This window comes from Fukomys damarensis, unplaced genomic scaffold (genome assembly GCF_012274545.1).
Source record: "Fukomys damarensis isolate Sample0158 unplaced genomic scaffold, DMR_v1.0_HiC HiC_scaffold_23, whole genome shotgun sequence".
In the NCBI taxonomy this organism is placed as follows: Eukaryota; Metazoa; Chordata; class Mammalia; order Rodentia; family Bathyergidae; genus Fukomys; species Fukomys damarensis.
The window spans coordinates 19932842-19947645 of record NW_022900935.1 but is presented as its reverse complement, the minus strand read 5'-3'; the positions used below and the strand labels follow the sequence as shown (position 1 = coordinate 19947645).

General features: G+C 43.5%; 1 protein-coding gene and 2 long non-coding RNA genes across 3 annotated transcripts in view; 2 read left to right on the top strand and 1 right to left on the bottom strand.

Annotated features, from left to right (window-relative positions):
- The first annotated feature begins 44 nt into the window (after nt 1-44).
- Hmgn2 (high mobility group nucleosomal binding domain 2) lies at nt 45-2931 on the top strand. The gene is made up of 6 exons (XM_010634803.2): nt 45-182; nt 355-399; nt 600-629; nt 978-1028; nt 1678-1773; nt 2316-2931. The coding sequence occupies exons 1-6, from the start codon at nt 45-47 to the stop codon at nt 2349-2351; spliced, it is 396 nt and encodes a 131-aa protein (XP_010633105.1). The 3' UTR covers nt 2352-2931.
- A 7-nt stretch (nt 2932-2938) lies between these two features.
- Nucleotides 2939-4380, top strand: LOC104868334. Its single transcript, XR_782013.2, has 2 exons — nt 2939-2986; nt 3529-4380. It is a non-coding gene; the product is annotated as an uncharacterized LOC104868334 (long non-coding RNA).
- Nucleotides 4224-14804, bottom strand: part of LOC104868340 — an 11437-nt gene continuing 856 nt past the window's right edge. The window contains exon 2 of the long non-coding RNA XR_782015.1: nt 4224-4549. This is a non-coding gene — a long non-coding RNA (uncharacterized LOC104868340). The remainder of the gene's footprint in view (nt 4550-14804) is intronic.

Below are 14804 nucleotides of genomic sequence, written 5' to 3'. Positions count from 1 at the left end.
CCCTGGGTCGCGCGCGCCTCCCTCCCCCGCCCTCGACGGCTGCCATGGCAACAGCGCTTGGCTCCGCCTCCGGAGGGTTTGCACCAGCTGCAGCTGTTGCTCCTGCCTGGCGCGGTGGCGCGGCCGAGCTCCAGTTTAGGGCGAACAAACTGGGCCCTCCGTGGGCACCTTGTGCTCAGAGGGTGAGCTTGGAGCGTCCTGGGCACCTCGGCTACTTGCTGAAAGCTGGGCGTGCGTGTTCTACAAAAGCTGACGTTTCTAAATTTTGTCTTAAAACCTTGTTAAATTTAGGGACTCAACTGAGAATTTTCAGAAGCTAGTTTTGTTTTTGTTTTTTGTCTTCTTATATTCTAGGCTGAAGGGGATGCTAAAGGTGATAAAGCCAAGGTGAAGGATGAAGTAAGTCTTATTCTCTGGAGAGGGTGTACAGAGCCTTGGACAGTAAGGACGACAGGACTCTGTTGGTGGGAAAGAACCACAGCCCCACAACCCAAGGCCTGAGTTTGCCAAAGATACTGCCTTCACTTCTTGTAATCTAGAACAAATTGGGACAAAACGTTTGCTTATCTTTCTAATACTCTTGATTTTTACTTTAATAGCCACAGAGAAGATCTGCAAGGTTGTCTGCTGTAAGTGTGTATACTTTAATTTAAAAAATTTTTTTTGCATATTTATCTTTGAAACTGAAAGGCATTAGAAAACAAATCTTGCTTTGGGTGGATTGATTATAAAGGGTGGTTTCAGTGACTGCCTCGGGCTATTGCACATTTGGCGTTAAGGGTTCTGAAATTCTACTGATTCTAGGGGGGGGGGGGGGGGGTGGGGGGGGGGGGATGTTTATGTTACATTTGAAAAGAAAGCCACAAAAACTTTCACAAGTAGAAAATTCTAAGCTGTTTGTGCCATGGTCTGGTTGTGGGTTGTTTTCTTTGGGCCATTGTATTAATATTCTCATCTTCTCTGCTTGCCAAAATAAGAAACCAGCTCCTCCAAAGCCAGAGCCCAAGCCTAAAAAGGCCCCTGCAAAGGTAAGTGGGACTGAGAGATAATTGCACTAATGCTGAAATTGATATTTTTCACAGAACTCTTTCCGCCCAATGTAGTAGTAAATCCCTTTAACCCAGCACTGGGGGAAGCTGAGACAGGAGAATCACCATGAGTTTGAGGCCAGCCTAGGCTGTATAGTGAATTCACAGCCTGCCTGAACTGTGAGATTGTCTCAGAAAACTCACTACTTTAACCTAATTCAACATATTCATGACTACATAAATTGTTTGGTGCCTTGTCTTAGTGGTAATATTTATAACATTGGCTTTCTCCCATCCAAGTCCTGATCAGTCCTGACCCTGCTTAGCTTCCGAAATCAGACAAGATTGAGCACATTCAGGGTGGTATGGCTGTAACTTAACATTGGCTTTCTAATCAAGAATTTTGTCATCATTTTACAGAAAACCACCTCAATCTTAAGTGTTTGGTTTTATTCTAATACACTTACATATGAGTTTGTATGCTCAAGACCACAACAAATTACAATTTTGTTTTAATTAACTGTTCTTACAAATGGGTAAGAAAGGGGTTTGTCTTCAATAAACTGACCTACCTTGTGTAGAACTTTGCCTCCATATGCTAGTAATATGGAAGGAGGCGAAACAGTTCTCTATTTTTCCTCACTTTTAGAAGGGAGAGAAGTTACCCAAAGGAAAAAAGGGAAAAGCTGATGCTGGCAAGGATGGGAATAACCCTGCAGAAAATGGAGATGCCAAAACAGACCAGGTATAGTTACTATTTAAGTGTGCTTACTCAGTTGGTTACTGATCCCAAAAACTTAATACCCTTTTCTTTTTATCTACACCACTGTAAATGCGTTATGATTTTCCTTTAACATAGATGGGATTCTTCACATGTTGGATTCTTCTTTTTTTTTTGTATCCTGGGGATGGAACTCAGGACCTTTTGCTTGCAAGGCAGCGTGTGGCGGCACATATTGGATTCTTAATCTCTGCTTTTACCTTAAAGGCACTGTGCTGTTCTGTCATGAGGTACTACACTCATAGTAGAGTATGCACTGTAGAGTTTTTAAATTGGAAATAACCTCAGGTGGTCTTGTGCCCTCTTTCCCAGGTTAACAGCAAGGCCTGACCAGAAGGTGCCTTAGCAAAGTTACCCAGCAAGCCCATTCTCAAAAGAAATAGAGTCTTGGTGTCTTAAATATCCACCAAGCTGAGCTTTGGCCTAGGAACAGAATGATGCTGTAAGTGGAATGTGCACCAAGTTTTAAAATCTACATGTTGTGTTAATCTGTCTTTTTCTTTTAGGCACAAAAAGCTGAAGGTGCTGGAGATGCCAAGTGAAGTGTGTGCATTTTTGATAACTGTGTACTTCTGGTGACTGTACAGTTTGAAATACTATTTTTTATCAAGTTTTATAAAAATGCAGAATTTTGTTTTACTTTTTTTTTTAAGCTATGTTGTTAGCACACAGAACACTTCATTGTTGTTTTTGGGGAAGGAGCGTATGTCACTAGTACAATGTCTCCAAAGCTGGATTGATGTGGGGAAAGCACCTTTCCCTGCTAGTTTTGAGAGACTTCCTCTTGGCTCCCAGGAAGGAGGGATTCCCTGATGTTGACACCTGTGGCCACCTTGGTGCAATGCCTTGTGGTATGGGAAAACTCCCAGTTCATTTTATGTCCTCCTTCCCTCTGCCATCAGCATAGACTTAAACTCCCTTAAGCCCAGAGACCTGTTGGGACCTGACTCCCAAAAATTGATGTTACCAGTGTGTCAAGCATTCTGGACTTGCCAATGACGTTGAGATGCTATCCCACAAGAGCATTGATTTCCTTTTCTAGATTGTGGATCTTCAGATTGATAATTCTGCCATTTTCATTTCATTTTCTGAAAGTCAGGGTCGGCTTGTGAAAAGTTGTTAAACAACTAAGGATGGGAATAACCCTGCAGAAAATGGAGATGCCAAAACAGACCAGGTATAGTTACTATTTAAGTGTGCTTACTCAGTTGGTTACTGATCCCAAAAACTTAATACCCTTTTCTTTTTATCTACACCACTGTAAATGCGTTATGATTTTCCTTTAACATAGATGGGATTCTTCACATGTTGGATTCTTCTTTTTTTTTTGTATCCTGGGGATGGAACTCAGGACCTTTTGCTTGCAAGGCAGCGTGTGGCGGCACATATTGGATTCTTAATCTCTGCTTTTACCTTAAAGGCACTGTGCTGTTCTGTCATGAGGTACTACACTCATAGTAGAGTATGCACTGTAGAGTTTTTAAATTGGAAATAACCTCAGGTGGTCTTGTGCCCTCTTTCCCAGGTTAACAGCAAGGCCTGACCAGAAGGTGCCTTAGCAAAGTTACCCAGCAAGCCCATTCTCAAAAGAAATAGAGTCTTGGTGTCTTAAATATCCACCAAGCTGAGCTTTGGCCTAGGAACAGAATGATGCTGTAAGTGGAATGTGCACCAAGTTTTAAAATCTACATGTTGTGTTAATCTGTCTTTTTCTTTTAGGCACAAAAAGCTGAAGGTGCTGGAGATGCCAAGTGAAGTGTGTGCATTTTTGATAACTGTGTACTTCTGGTGACTGTACAGTTTGAAATACTATTTTTTATCAAGTTTTATAAAAATGCAGAATTTTGTTTTACTTTTTTTTTTAAGCTATGTTGTTAGCACACAGAACACTTCATTGTTGTTTTTGGGGAAGGAGCGTATGTCACTAGTACAATGTCTCCAAAGCTGGATTGATGTGGGGAAAGCACCTTTCCCTGCTAGTTTTGAGAGACTTCCTCTTGGCTCCCAGGAAGGAGGGATTCCCTGATGTTGACACCTGTGGCCACCTTGGTGCAATGCCTTGTGGTATGGGAAAACTCCCAGTTCATTTTATGTCCTCCTTCCCTCTGCCATCAGCATAGACTTAAACTCCCTTAAGCCCAGAGACCTGTTGGGACCTGACTCCCAAAAATTGATGTTACCAGTGTGTCAAGCATTCTGGACTTGCCAATGACGTTGAGATGCTATCCCACAAGAGCATTGATTTCCTTTTCTAGATTGTGGATCTTCAGATTGATAATTCTGCCATTTTCATTTCATTTTCTGAAAGTCAGGGTCGGCTTGTGAAAAGTTGTTAAACAACATGCTAAATGTGAAGTGTCAACCCTCACTCTAAACTCTCCCTACTCAGAGCATCAAATGAAGACTTCATTGGATTTTATAGTGGCTTTCTGATTTTTGGTAGTCCATCCAAGAAGGGAGTTTGAAAGTTGTTGTATACTGTTAACGATTGTGTGCCCATGTCCTGCCTGAAATACCATGATTGTTTATGAAAAGTATCTTTAATAAAGCTGGATACAGTTTGGCTTGGAATACTGCCTCTGATCTTTTCCCACCAATGGGGAGCCTGGCTTCTCGGGACTGGATGCATTCAGGTGTGAGGTGTAGAGCTTCTGTTACACAGAGACTCAGTAATCCTTCATTGATCTATAGTTCGTCTTCAAGTTGGGAAGGATTCCAAGAGTAGACTGGTGTTGATAGTCTAGGAATAGAGAAGTGGTTTCTATATGTGGTACACAGCATTCCTTGAAACATTTTCTTGACAGCCTGGGAAATTGCCACTTCATTCACAGTGACAACTTCTAAAGTTGGATTAATAAAATCTAAAGCTGTGTCAGATATCCCTGTGTCTGGACGTAGGATGTGTGAGGTAGATGACACTGCTACTAAGGTCTATACATGTATTAATGGTCCTGGGACTGTTCAAGAATTTGTAGAGACCTGTTTATAGTAAGGACTTAAGTTAGCATATAGAACTTTTAATAAATTCATGCTTGTAATTTGCTTTAACAGACTACCTGGTAATAGGTATGAGGAAGGAGTTAGTAAATTGCAGGCTGCAAAATTGTCTTGTCTGTCCCATGTGTCAGAAAAGTAAAGCACTTGCCTATCATGCAGAAGGTCCTGGGTTTCATTTGTGCCCCCCCCAAAAAACTACCAGTTAGACTCATTCTTGAAGGTTTTTGTGTATTAGCTTACCTTCAGTCTTGAGACAATAGAGGGGTGATGTAAGTGTTACACCCATTTTATGAATTAGGAAACATCAGGAAAGTTAGGTTGTTGGTACATTTATGAACAGTGAGTTTAAAAGGGTTACTCGGGATTCAAATTCCACTTAATTAAACATTGAAACTGTTTAATAGGGGCACTGTCAAACTGCCATTTCATTTGGGCTGCTTTTAGTTTGATTACTGCTCAAGTCCTAAGCTGTAGATGTTTCTTATCTGGAAGGTGTATAGGAATGACTGGGGCTAAGGCAGGTTAGTTTGAGCAAAAATTGTACTTGAGAAAGGTATAGTTGGGATTCTTCAAGATTTGTTCAGGTTGAGTAAAATCAGCCATGGGCTAGTTGTCAGGTTTTCTATTCCAATTTTGGGTCAGCATGTGAGAGTGTTACCCCTATTTTGTATCTCATGTGGAGTGTGAGTGGTTAAGGTTAAGTCTGCTATTAACCTGTTAATTGACGGTACAGGAAACCCAACCTTGCACATGCTAGGTAGGCAATCCTTCACTGAACTGTATCCCCAGCCCATACCGGGTACATAGAAGACAAGTGAACAGGACGAATATGGTGAACCTGAACTTTTCCTGGAACATATTTACTGATTTGACCAGCTTTGGACCAGTAAAAAAAAAAAACATTGCAAGGTCTTTCAATAGGTGACAGTAGATGCTCAGTGCCAGCCTTGTCCTGAACTATAAAATCTGTAGGTAGATAATACAAAGTGCAGGCCAGGTGTGGCACATGCCTGTAATCCCAGCACTTTAGGGACATGGCAAGTTCAGGACCAACCCGAATACATTGTGAGACCCCATCTCCAAAAAAATAGTGGAGACTTCTCATCCCTGTGAGCATGCCTGTTTTAATATCCTGGTCACCAATTGCTACATCTGGGTGTTTATAAGGACAAGAAGCTACTGTGGCTGTCCTCAAGATAGCATGCCCTGTATTTTACAGGGTGTACTTTTATCTTGCTTTTTTTGAATTTTACTTGGTCTAAGCTCGATCTGCAAAGCCAGTTTCTCTTAATCTTTCAGAAAAACTTTGTCACCATTTTTTGCTCATTTTGTTCAATTCTTAGTTCAAGATGAGAACAACGTGTAATCCAATTCCAGAAGAAGACATGATCACTACAAAACTCGATGTATATTTGGCAAGCTACTTTTAGGAGACTACCTGGTAACTACCATTTTAATGTCTTTGAGTATTACAGTAACATGGTGGCACTAAATGCATTCACTACATTGTGTAACCATAACTACCACCTTTTTCTAGGCATTCCTCATCATCCCAAATAGAAGTTCTATATCCATTAAAAAAAAAAAAAAAGAAGAAGCTGCCAAGGTAGGGTGGATGTACAGAGCCAGGTAGCTCTGGTCTGCCCCTGGCTGTTGTCCAGCCACCTGGCTTCCAGGTAGTTTACTCCAGGCATTGTAACTGCACACACCAGAGGCAGCCAGACTTAATTTTTTTCTCTCAAAATCTTGCAGAAAGCCCCTTACCAAAATGTGTTTTATTAGAATGCTGGCCTACCCACTCTTTTTTTTTTTTTTTTTTTTTTTTTTTAAATAGTTCAGGCTGACCTTGAATTCACTCCCGATGTCTCAAACTTGTAATCTTCTTGCCCCCATCTCCTGAATGCTGGGAGTACAGGTGTGTGCAAGCATTCCTGCTTGCCTTGTCCACTTACTTTTACTTTGATTTTTTGGAGACAGGGTCTCACTGTAGTTCAGTGTGGCTTCTTAACTCCTGTGAGCTTAGGCCGATCTCAAACACAGCAGTTCTGCCTCAGCTTTCCAAGTGCTGGGATTACAGGTATGTGCCACCACTCCCAGCCAAATTCACCATTAAAAAATATATAGTTCTATAAGTTATAATATGTTCACCATGTTGTACAATAGTCACTACTATTTACAGAACATTTTTGTCAGTCCCCCCAAAAAAACCTTATACTCATTAGCAGTTAATTCCCTGTTCCTCCTTTTTCCCAGCCGTAGGCCATCACTAATCTTTCTGTCACTATAGATTTGCTTATTCTGGACATTGCAATGGAATCAATCTATCTAACAAGGTTCTTGATGTAGCATAATACTTCTAAGGTCCATCTGCCTGTGGCATATTCTTCATTGCTGGGTCTTTTTTTTTTTCCCCAGTACTGGGGATTGAACTCAGGACCTTACACTTGCCAGGCAAGCGCAGCACCACTGAGCTAAATCCCCAGCCCTAGTTGTTCTTATTATTGACAAGTAATATTCTGTTGTATGCCTATCCACATATTAGGTGATAAGACATTTGGGTTTCACCTTTTGGTCTATTATAAATATTGTGTGCAAGTATACATAACCAGGAATAGGACTGCTAGGTTACAAAGTGACAAACCTGAGAAATTGCCAGTGTTAAATGGTCACGAAGTTTACATTTACACCAGCAATCTATGAGGGTTTCAGTTTCCGCACATACTCAACACACCCACCCACACACATACTTGGGATCAAACCCAGGGACTCATGTGTGCTAGGTAAGCACTCTAATGCTGAGTTACATCCCTAACACCTCTTCCCTTCTTTTTTGAGAGAGGGTCTCATTAACTTGCCCAAGCTGGCCTGCAATCCTCCTTCCTCAGCCTCCTGAATAACTAGGATTACAGGTGTACACGACTGTGTCTTGTCCGAGCCTTTTTTTTTTTTTTTTTTTTTTAATTTTGAGACAGTCTCACTAAATTGCCCAAGTTGGCTTTGAACTTGTGATCCTGCCTCAGCCTTCAAAGGACCTGGGATTACAGGTCTGTGCCACCATGGTCTATGCCTGGCCATTTTAATTTCCCTTTTTATTATATACTAGAAGGAGGAGATAGAATATTGCTTGTGGTTTTGATTTGCATTTCCCTAATGGCTTGAATATTCAGCATCTTTTTATATTTATTGGTCATTTGCATATTTTTACAATGTTCAGATCCCATCCATAAATCTTTAAATTGGTTTATGTTTTTGTTGTGGAGATACAGGAGCTCTTTATGTCTTCTACATATTTTTTTCCCTATTACAGAGGATTCAAACTCAGGACCTCCTGCTTGCCAGGCAGGTGCAGTGCCGCGGAGCTACATCCCTAGCCCTCATATTCTGGATATTTAAATCCTTACAGAGTCTATATTTCATTCTGTAGGTTGTCCTCACTTGCTTGATAGTGTCCTTTGATAAAAGTTTTTAATTTTGATGAAGTACAATTTATTTTTGGTTCTTGTTCCTCTAGTGTCTAAGAAATCATTGCCTAATTATGAAGTTTTATGCCTATGCATTCCAGGAGTGTTAAATGCTTTTAGCTCTTAAATTTACATTTTTGGTCTGGATGTGGTGAGATGTGCATGCAATCCCAGCACTTGGGAGGCCAAGGCAGAAGTTTCGCCTCAAGTTTGACACCAGTCTGGCAACATAGCATGATTCTGTCTCAAAAACAAAAAATAAATAATAAATAATTTGGGTTTTAAAAATCTATTCTGAGTTAATTTTGTAATTGTATGAGGTAGGAGTCCAAGCATTCCATCGTATGTAAAACTTCTAGACTTCTTTCTAGCATCCAGTTTCCAAGACCCTGTTCTCCAATTCCTGTGATTTGAGTTCTCCCTTTGACATCATGCAGTGACTCACCTTGTGATCTGCCCTCATCTCTCTCGAGGTCCTATTTTCACCAACTCTATGTAGTCTCATGTACATCACACACATATCCATATTTGGCATGAACAAATGGAGTCTTGCCTTGCTCTTCACAAACCACCTCCCTACTTTGCCTAGATTTTGTAAAAGCCACCATGCAGTATCCCTGGTAGAGCCCAATTTTTAAAATCTTTTTTCAACATTCTTTGAATCCCAGTTCTCAGTGACACCCTGGATTATAAAATTAGAATTTCACAGTTACTCAGTTGTTTTACCCTGTGTTACACAACAGGATCAAAAACAAAAACAAAGGTTTTGTTTGAGGTTCATTTAGCTCTTGGAGGTATTGCCTATTAGGCATGTACAGTTGACTGTATAAATCTGCTATTGAATGGATATACATTTTTGTTAACCTGTTTGTTTTTCCATTTTTAAGAAGTCCTTTGAATTTAAACTAATTATATGAAATATTTTATAAGTCTAGTCCACAAACATGATATATTCAGGCCAGTGTGACGGCTTAAGTGTTAGAGCAGTGTGCTTAGTTTGAGACTCAGCATCAAAGAAAAGTGATATTCAAATGTCCAGTTTCTGCTGGACACACTCCTGTAATCCCAGCACTCAGGAGGCTGAGGCAGCCAGGAGTTTGAGGCCAGCCTGAACTACATAGTGAGCTCAAGGCTAGCCTGCACTTTATAGATGCTGTCTCAAAACAAAACAAGGGGCTAGGGATTTAGCTCAGTGGTTCCACCACCTGCCTTGCAAGCACAAGGACCCAAGTTTGATCCCGGGTACCACACACACACACAGATATATGCATATGCAAATGTTTTATACTCTCTCCCTTTTTTCTTTGAGACAGTCTCCCCATGTAGTTCAGGCTGGCCTTGAACTCACTATGTAGTCCAAGCTGGCCTCAAATTTGAAGTAGTTCTCCTGGCTCCGCCCCTCAGCGCTGGGATTATAGGAAGGACCACTATGTCCAGCTCTCGCTTTCTCTGTCTTTTTTTTTGGTACTAGGGATCAAACTCGGGATCTTGCTCTTACAAGGCAGGTGGTGGAACCACTGACCTAAATCCCTGGCCCTACCTCCCTTTTTTCTTATAAAGATAGTACATAAAACATCTTGCTTACTCACTTAATATATGTCTGGATATACAGAGATCCTGCAATCCATTTTTTGTTCTTTGTTTCTGTTTTGAGGTCTAGATAAGTGGCCCAGGCTGGCCTTGAACGTTTGTTCCACCTTCCTCAGCCTCCAGAGTAGCTGAGATTACAGGCATGCACCACTGCACCTGACTCTGCAGCCCTTTTTACAGAAAGCATAAGGTGTTATGTCAGGCCTCGATTTCATCAAATTACTTGATACTATGGTTACTGCTGTGGTTTGGATATAGAATGTGCCCCAAAGCCTCGTGTGTTCAGAAGTGGGGCTTTTGGAAGGTGACTGAATCATGGGGCACTGTGTCCGCTCATGAGTTCATAGCTGAATGTGCTATTAGGAAATGGGGCTGTCAGAAGAGGCAGGTCACTGGGGGTGTGACCTGGAAAAGTGTGTTTTTGCCCCTCGCTCCCTGCTTCTCTCTCTGCTTCCTGGCAGCCATAGGATGAGCAGCTGTCCTCAGCGCAGGCCTCTCCACCATGCCCTTTTTGCCTTGGAGCCAGCTGACCATGAACTGAAACTATGAGCCAAAATAAACCTCTCCTCCTTTCAAGCTGCAGGGGTCACGTATTTTGTCCCAGCGATGAGGAAAGTGACTAAGACAGTTACATGTCTTCCAGGCCTTTTGTAGACACAGTTCTTTGTATGTAGTCTCCTGTTTTCTCATTTCTTTCGCTGTGTGGGCTTGGATGTCTGCGTAAGTTTTATGTTTTGTGCAGTGGCTGCCAGCTGAACACAGTAGGAGAGCACCACTACTCCTGCTCATCCAACTCTCCTCCCTTATAGTTTAACCAGGATTCAAATGGGCCTTCCCCATTGCCGCACTCTCCTATTCACCCCCCAAATTCTTACTGGTCCTGTTCTTTTATTCTTCATCCCATCTTGCATGCCTACTCCTGCCATCTTTACACTCGTCTGAGTCCCTCGTGTTTCACAGTAATAGAAGGTGCAGTCAGAAGTCGTCTTTCCCCCTCCTCTACCAGGTACCTCTGGGGTCATGGCACAGTGTGTCCCTCCTGTGGGGGAAACCCTCTCTCCTCTGAGGCCAAACCTTTGACTTGTAATCCTGCCCATCTCTTTCTTTAGGAGAACCACACAGGCAGATGTTTCTTTTCTCTCTTGCCCCATCCTTTCTTTCTTACTGGAACTTTCCTGTGTGCAAATGCACCAGGTCTTCATAGCACCCTCCCCCGATTCTCCTGAGCCGTCACTGTAGCTCTGTGCTCCCCTTTCCAGCAAAACTCCTCAAAGTCTCCTCTGTTCCCCATCACCACTTCCTCTCCCACATTCTCTCCTCCAGTCCACTGAGGAGATTTGGCCCTTTTTCTTTTTTCTTTTTTTTGAGACAGGTTCTCACTATGTGATCCAGGCTGCCCTTGAACTTACTGTGTAGCCCAGGCTGGCCTCAATCTCACAGCCATCCTCCTGTCTCAGCCTCCTAAGTGCTAGAACGACAAGCATGAACCACCACACAAGGTAGTTTTTTATTTTGTTTTGTTTGGTACCAAGGATTGAACTCGGATTCTTAAGCGGCAGGTGGTGGAACCACTGAGCTAAATCCCTGGCCCGAAAGTTTTTTCTTTAGGGAAAAGTTTAGTTTAGTTTAGTTTAGTTTTGAGACAGGGTCTTGCCATGTCCTTCAGACCAGCCTTGAACTCACTGTGTAGCCCAGGTTGGTTTTGAACTTGTGGTGATCCTCCTGCCTGAGCCTCCCAGGTGCTGGGATTATAGTTGTGTGCCACCATGTCTTACTTGTTTGAGGGGTTTTTGTTTATTATGTTTTGTTTTGGTTTTGGGTTATTTTGTGGGGGTGTTTTTTGGGGGGATCAAACTCGGATCCCTGTGCTTGCAAGTCAGGTGGCAGAACCACTGAGCTAAATCCCTGGCCTTGTTGGTTTTGTTTTTGAAATAATGTCTCACTATGTAGTCTATGCTGACCTAACTTGTGATTCTCCTGCCTCAGCCTCTTGAGTGGTGGGAATACCCACCACTGCTGGCAGGAAAAGGTTTCTAGAGGATTTAACTCAGTGGTGCCGTGCCTGCCTCACAAAACAAGGTCCTGAGTTCGATCCCTGATACTGAAAAAAAAAAAAAAAAAAAAAAAAAAAAAAAAAAAAGAGGAGGAAGAGGGGGAGGTTGTTTTTGGAGGAGAAAAACATGTTGCCATCTACCTCCTCATTTATTGCTTGGGATGTTGTTTATGAGGATGGAAAGCTGGAGCCGGGGCAATTATCTTGTGATTGTAAGGTCACATGTCAGTATAATGAAGATGGCAGAAAAAAGAAAGAGCCTGGAACATTACTGAGCTGCAGGGCCAGCTTTAACACTATCAGTAAGCTCCAGATAATTATATGAGATAATAAAACGCTGTATTAGTCACTTTCCTGTTACTAGGACAAAATACCCAACACCCACAATTTGGGTTCGTTTGGGTTTACTTCAGCCCACAGCTGGCTGGCACTTAGGCTGCAGCAGGGTGGCAGAGTGGTGTGGCCAAGGGAAAGGTGCTCAAGCCACAGCAGCCAGGTGACAGAGTTCAGGGTGGAGCCAGGGATGAGAAGACATGTTTCCAGGTTGTGCCCCAGTGAGCCACCCCAACCAGGCCCACCTCCAGACAGCTCATTCGGCTGCTGCACTCAGTGAGGGATGAGTCCCCTGGAAGGGCAGCATCTCCAGGATCCAGCCGCCTTCCACACATGAGAATTTTAGATCCAAGCCATAGTAAATGCCATTACCATTTTCATCACGTATTAATTGCGGCTGAAAATAGACTAGTCCTATTCAGTGCGATGGGGTTTTCCTTGTATACCCCAGCACCCTGTGGAAGTGGGAATTAGTCCACTTACAGGTCTTGTGGAGGTGGGAGGCCTCAGGCCACACATGCTGGGGTAACCCAGCAAAGGGTCCATGGCCCTGTCCTGCAGATGAACTCAGGTAGTGTTTCTGTGTGAACAGTGAGTGGAACACTTCAGAGCCTGCACTGGAAGTTTAAAGCATTGCTGACTGACAACAAAAATATCCCTTTTGTTTCCCACAAAAAATTCAGGCTGGAGAGAATGTTTTTCTTAGTTATACAAAAGCTCTGTAGCTTTCAGTGATGGAGATCTCGCAGCAATCCACACCTGGCCCTTGTCTTCTACTCATCATGGATCTGCTAAGTAAACACCACAGCTATGGAGGTAACAACATCTGTGGCACTGCATTTGACTTTTTTGGGTGACTATTATAAAATAATCCTAGAGCCGGGCATGGTGGCGCACTCCTATAATCCCAGCACTTGGGAGGCTGAGGCAGGAGGATCACTGTGAGTTCGAGACCAGCCTGGGCTACATAGTGAGTTCCAGGTCAGTCTCAACTACATAGTGAGACCCTGTCTCAAACCCCCCCCCAAAAAAAATCCTATAACTTGTGTGTCCTGTATTTGCTGGACAACTTAGCAGGGCATAGAATACCTGGATATTAGTATTCTCACCAAGCACTTTGTGTGTAAGTATGTGACAGCAACATTTCCCAGAAGAGACCCTGAAGCCCAGAAAGGCACTACACACAATAATTTAGCCAAACTCCCAACCGCTGTGCAGTACCTCCAGTGCCACAAGTATTGTGACTTCCACGTTTCTGGTATTTCCTTAGCAGATCCATGGTGACTAGAACACAAAGTCCAAGTGAGACGGGTTTGGGCTGAGATCTGATCTCAATGCCTGGCTTCAAAAGCTGAATCCCCCCACACACCTGGCAGGGTGTCACACACCTGTAATCCCAACTCAGAAGGCTGAGGCAGGAGGATTGCTATGAGATCAAGGTCAGCCTGAACTACAAAGTGAGACCGTGTCAAAAAAAAAAAAAAAAAAAAAAAAAAAAAAAAAAACCCAAACGGGTCAGGGATTAAGCTCAGTGGCATTCTGCCTGCCTCCCAAGTGCAAGGTCACTCCCCAGTACCAAAAGTAAAATAAATAAATAAACAATAAAAGGGCTGGAGCCAGATGTGGTGCACACCTGTAATCCCAGCACTTGGAAGGCTTAGGCAGAGGACTGCCATGGGTTTAAAGTCAGCCTGGACTATACAGGGAAACCCTTGTCTCAAAAAGAAAAAAATAAAATAAAAGGAGGCTTTGGCATGTAGGTCAGTGGTAGGGCCCTTCTCCTGGACTCAAGCTCTAGTCCTCTCCCCCAATAATGGTTCCCAAGGCCAAATACAGGGGGTAAACTTCTGGGGGATATCATGGGGGAGCTGAAGTAAGGGAAGTAGGTTCCTAGGTAGGAAGAAGAGGACAGAGAGGCTGCCACACTGGGGGATAGGAAGGCCAGGGGGTGGAGAAGAATGAAGAGAGACGGGCTTGTTCTGGGATGCAGCACAGTGGCAGGGTGGCAGGGCTAGGGAAGCTGAATCCAGGCAGCCTTCAGGTCTCATGTGCAGGCTCCAGTGTTTCACCCTGGGCTGCTCTCAAATCCCTGTCTGTCCGTGAAGATCCTGACTGCTGACCAATGTCCCCTCCTCCTGGCATGTCCTCAACACTCAAGTCCACCTCCTGGGCACCCTTCCCCGAGAATCCTTCCCTGATGCCCTCCCCAGTGGGACATGCCCAAAGTACACTCAGCTGTGTCACCAAGCCTGAAGCGAGGGCTGATCACACACACTTAGCTCTGCAGAGCTCCTCAGGGCCGCACAGGGCAAAGTCTGGAGCCCAGCAGGTGCCAAAACCTACCCATTCCTCTTGGGACCTCTGCTGCACCTGTGACCTCTCAGGCCCAGGTTCTTGCCAGGCCTCCTCTGCGGTCTCCCCTTCAACCTCGGCCCTGTCCCACCATTTCTGCAATGTCACGCTTAACTCCTATGTTGTGCAGTCAACAGCTATTTCTTAAGTCCCTTTCTGGGCTGAGATGTAACTCAGTGGTGCTGCACCTGCCCAGCAAGCGCAAGGTC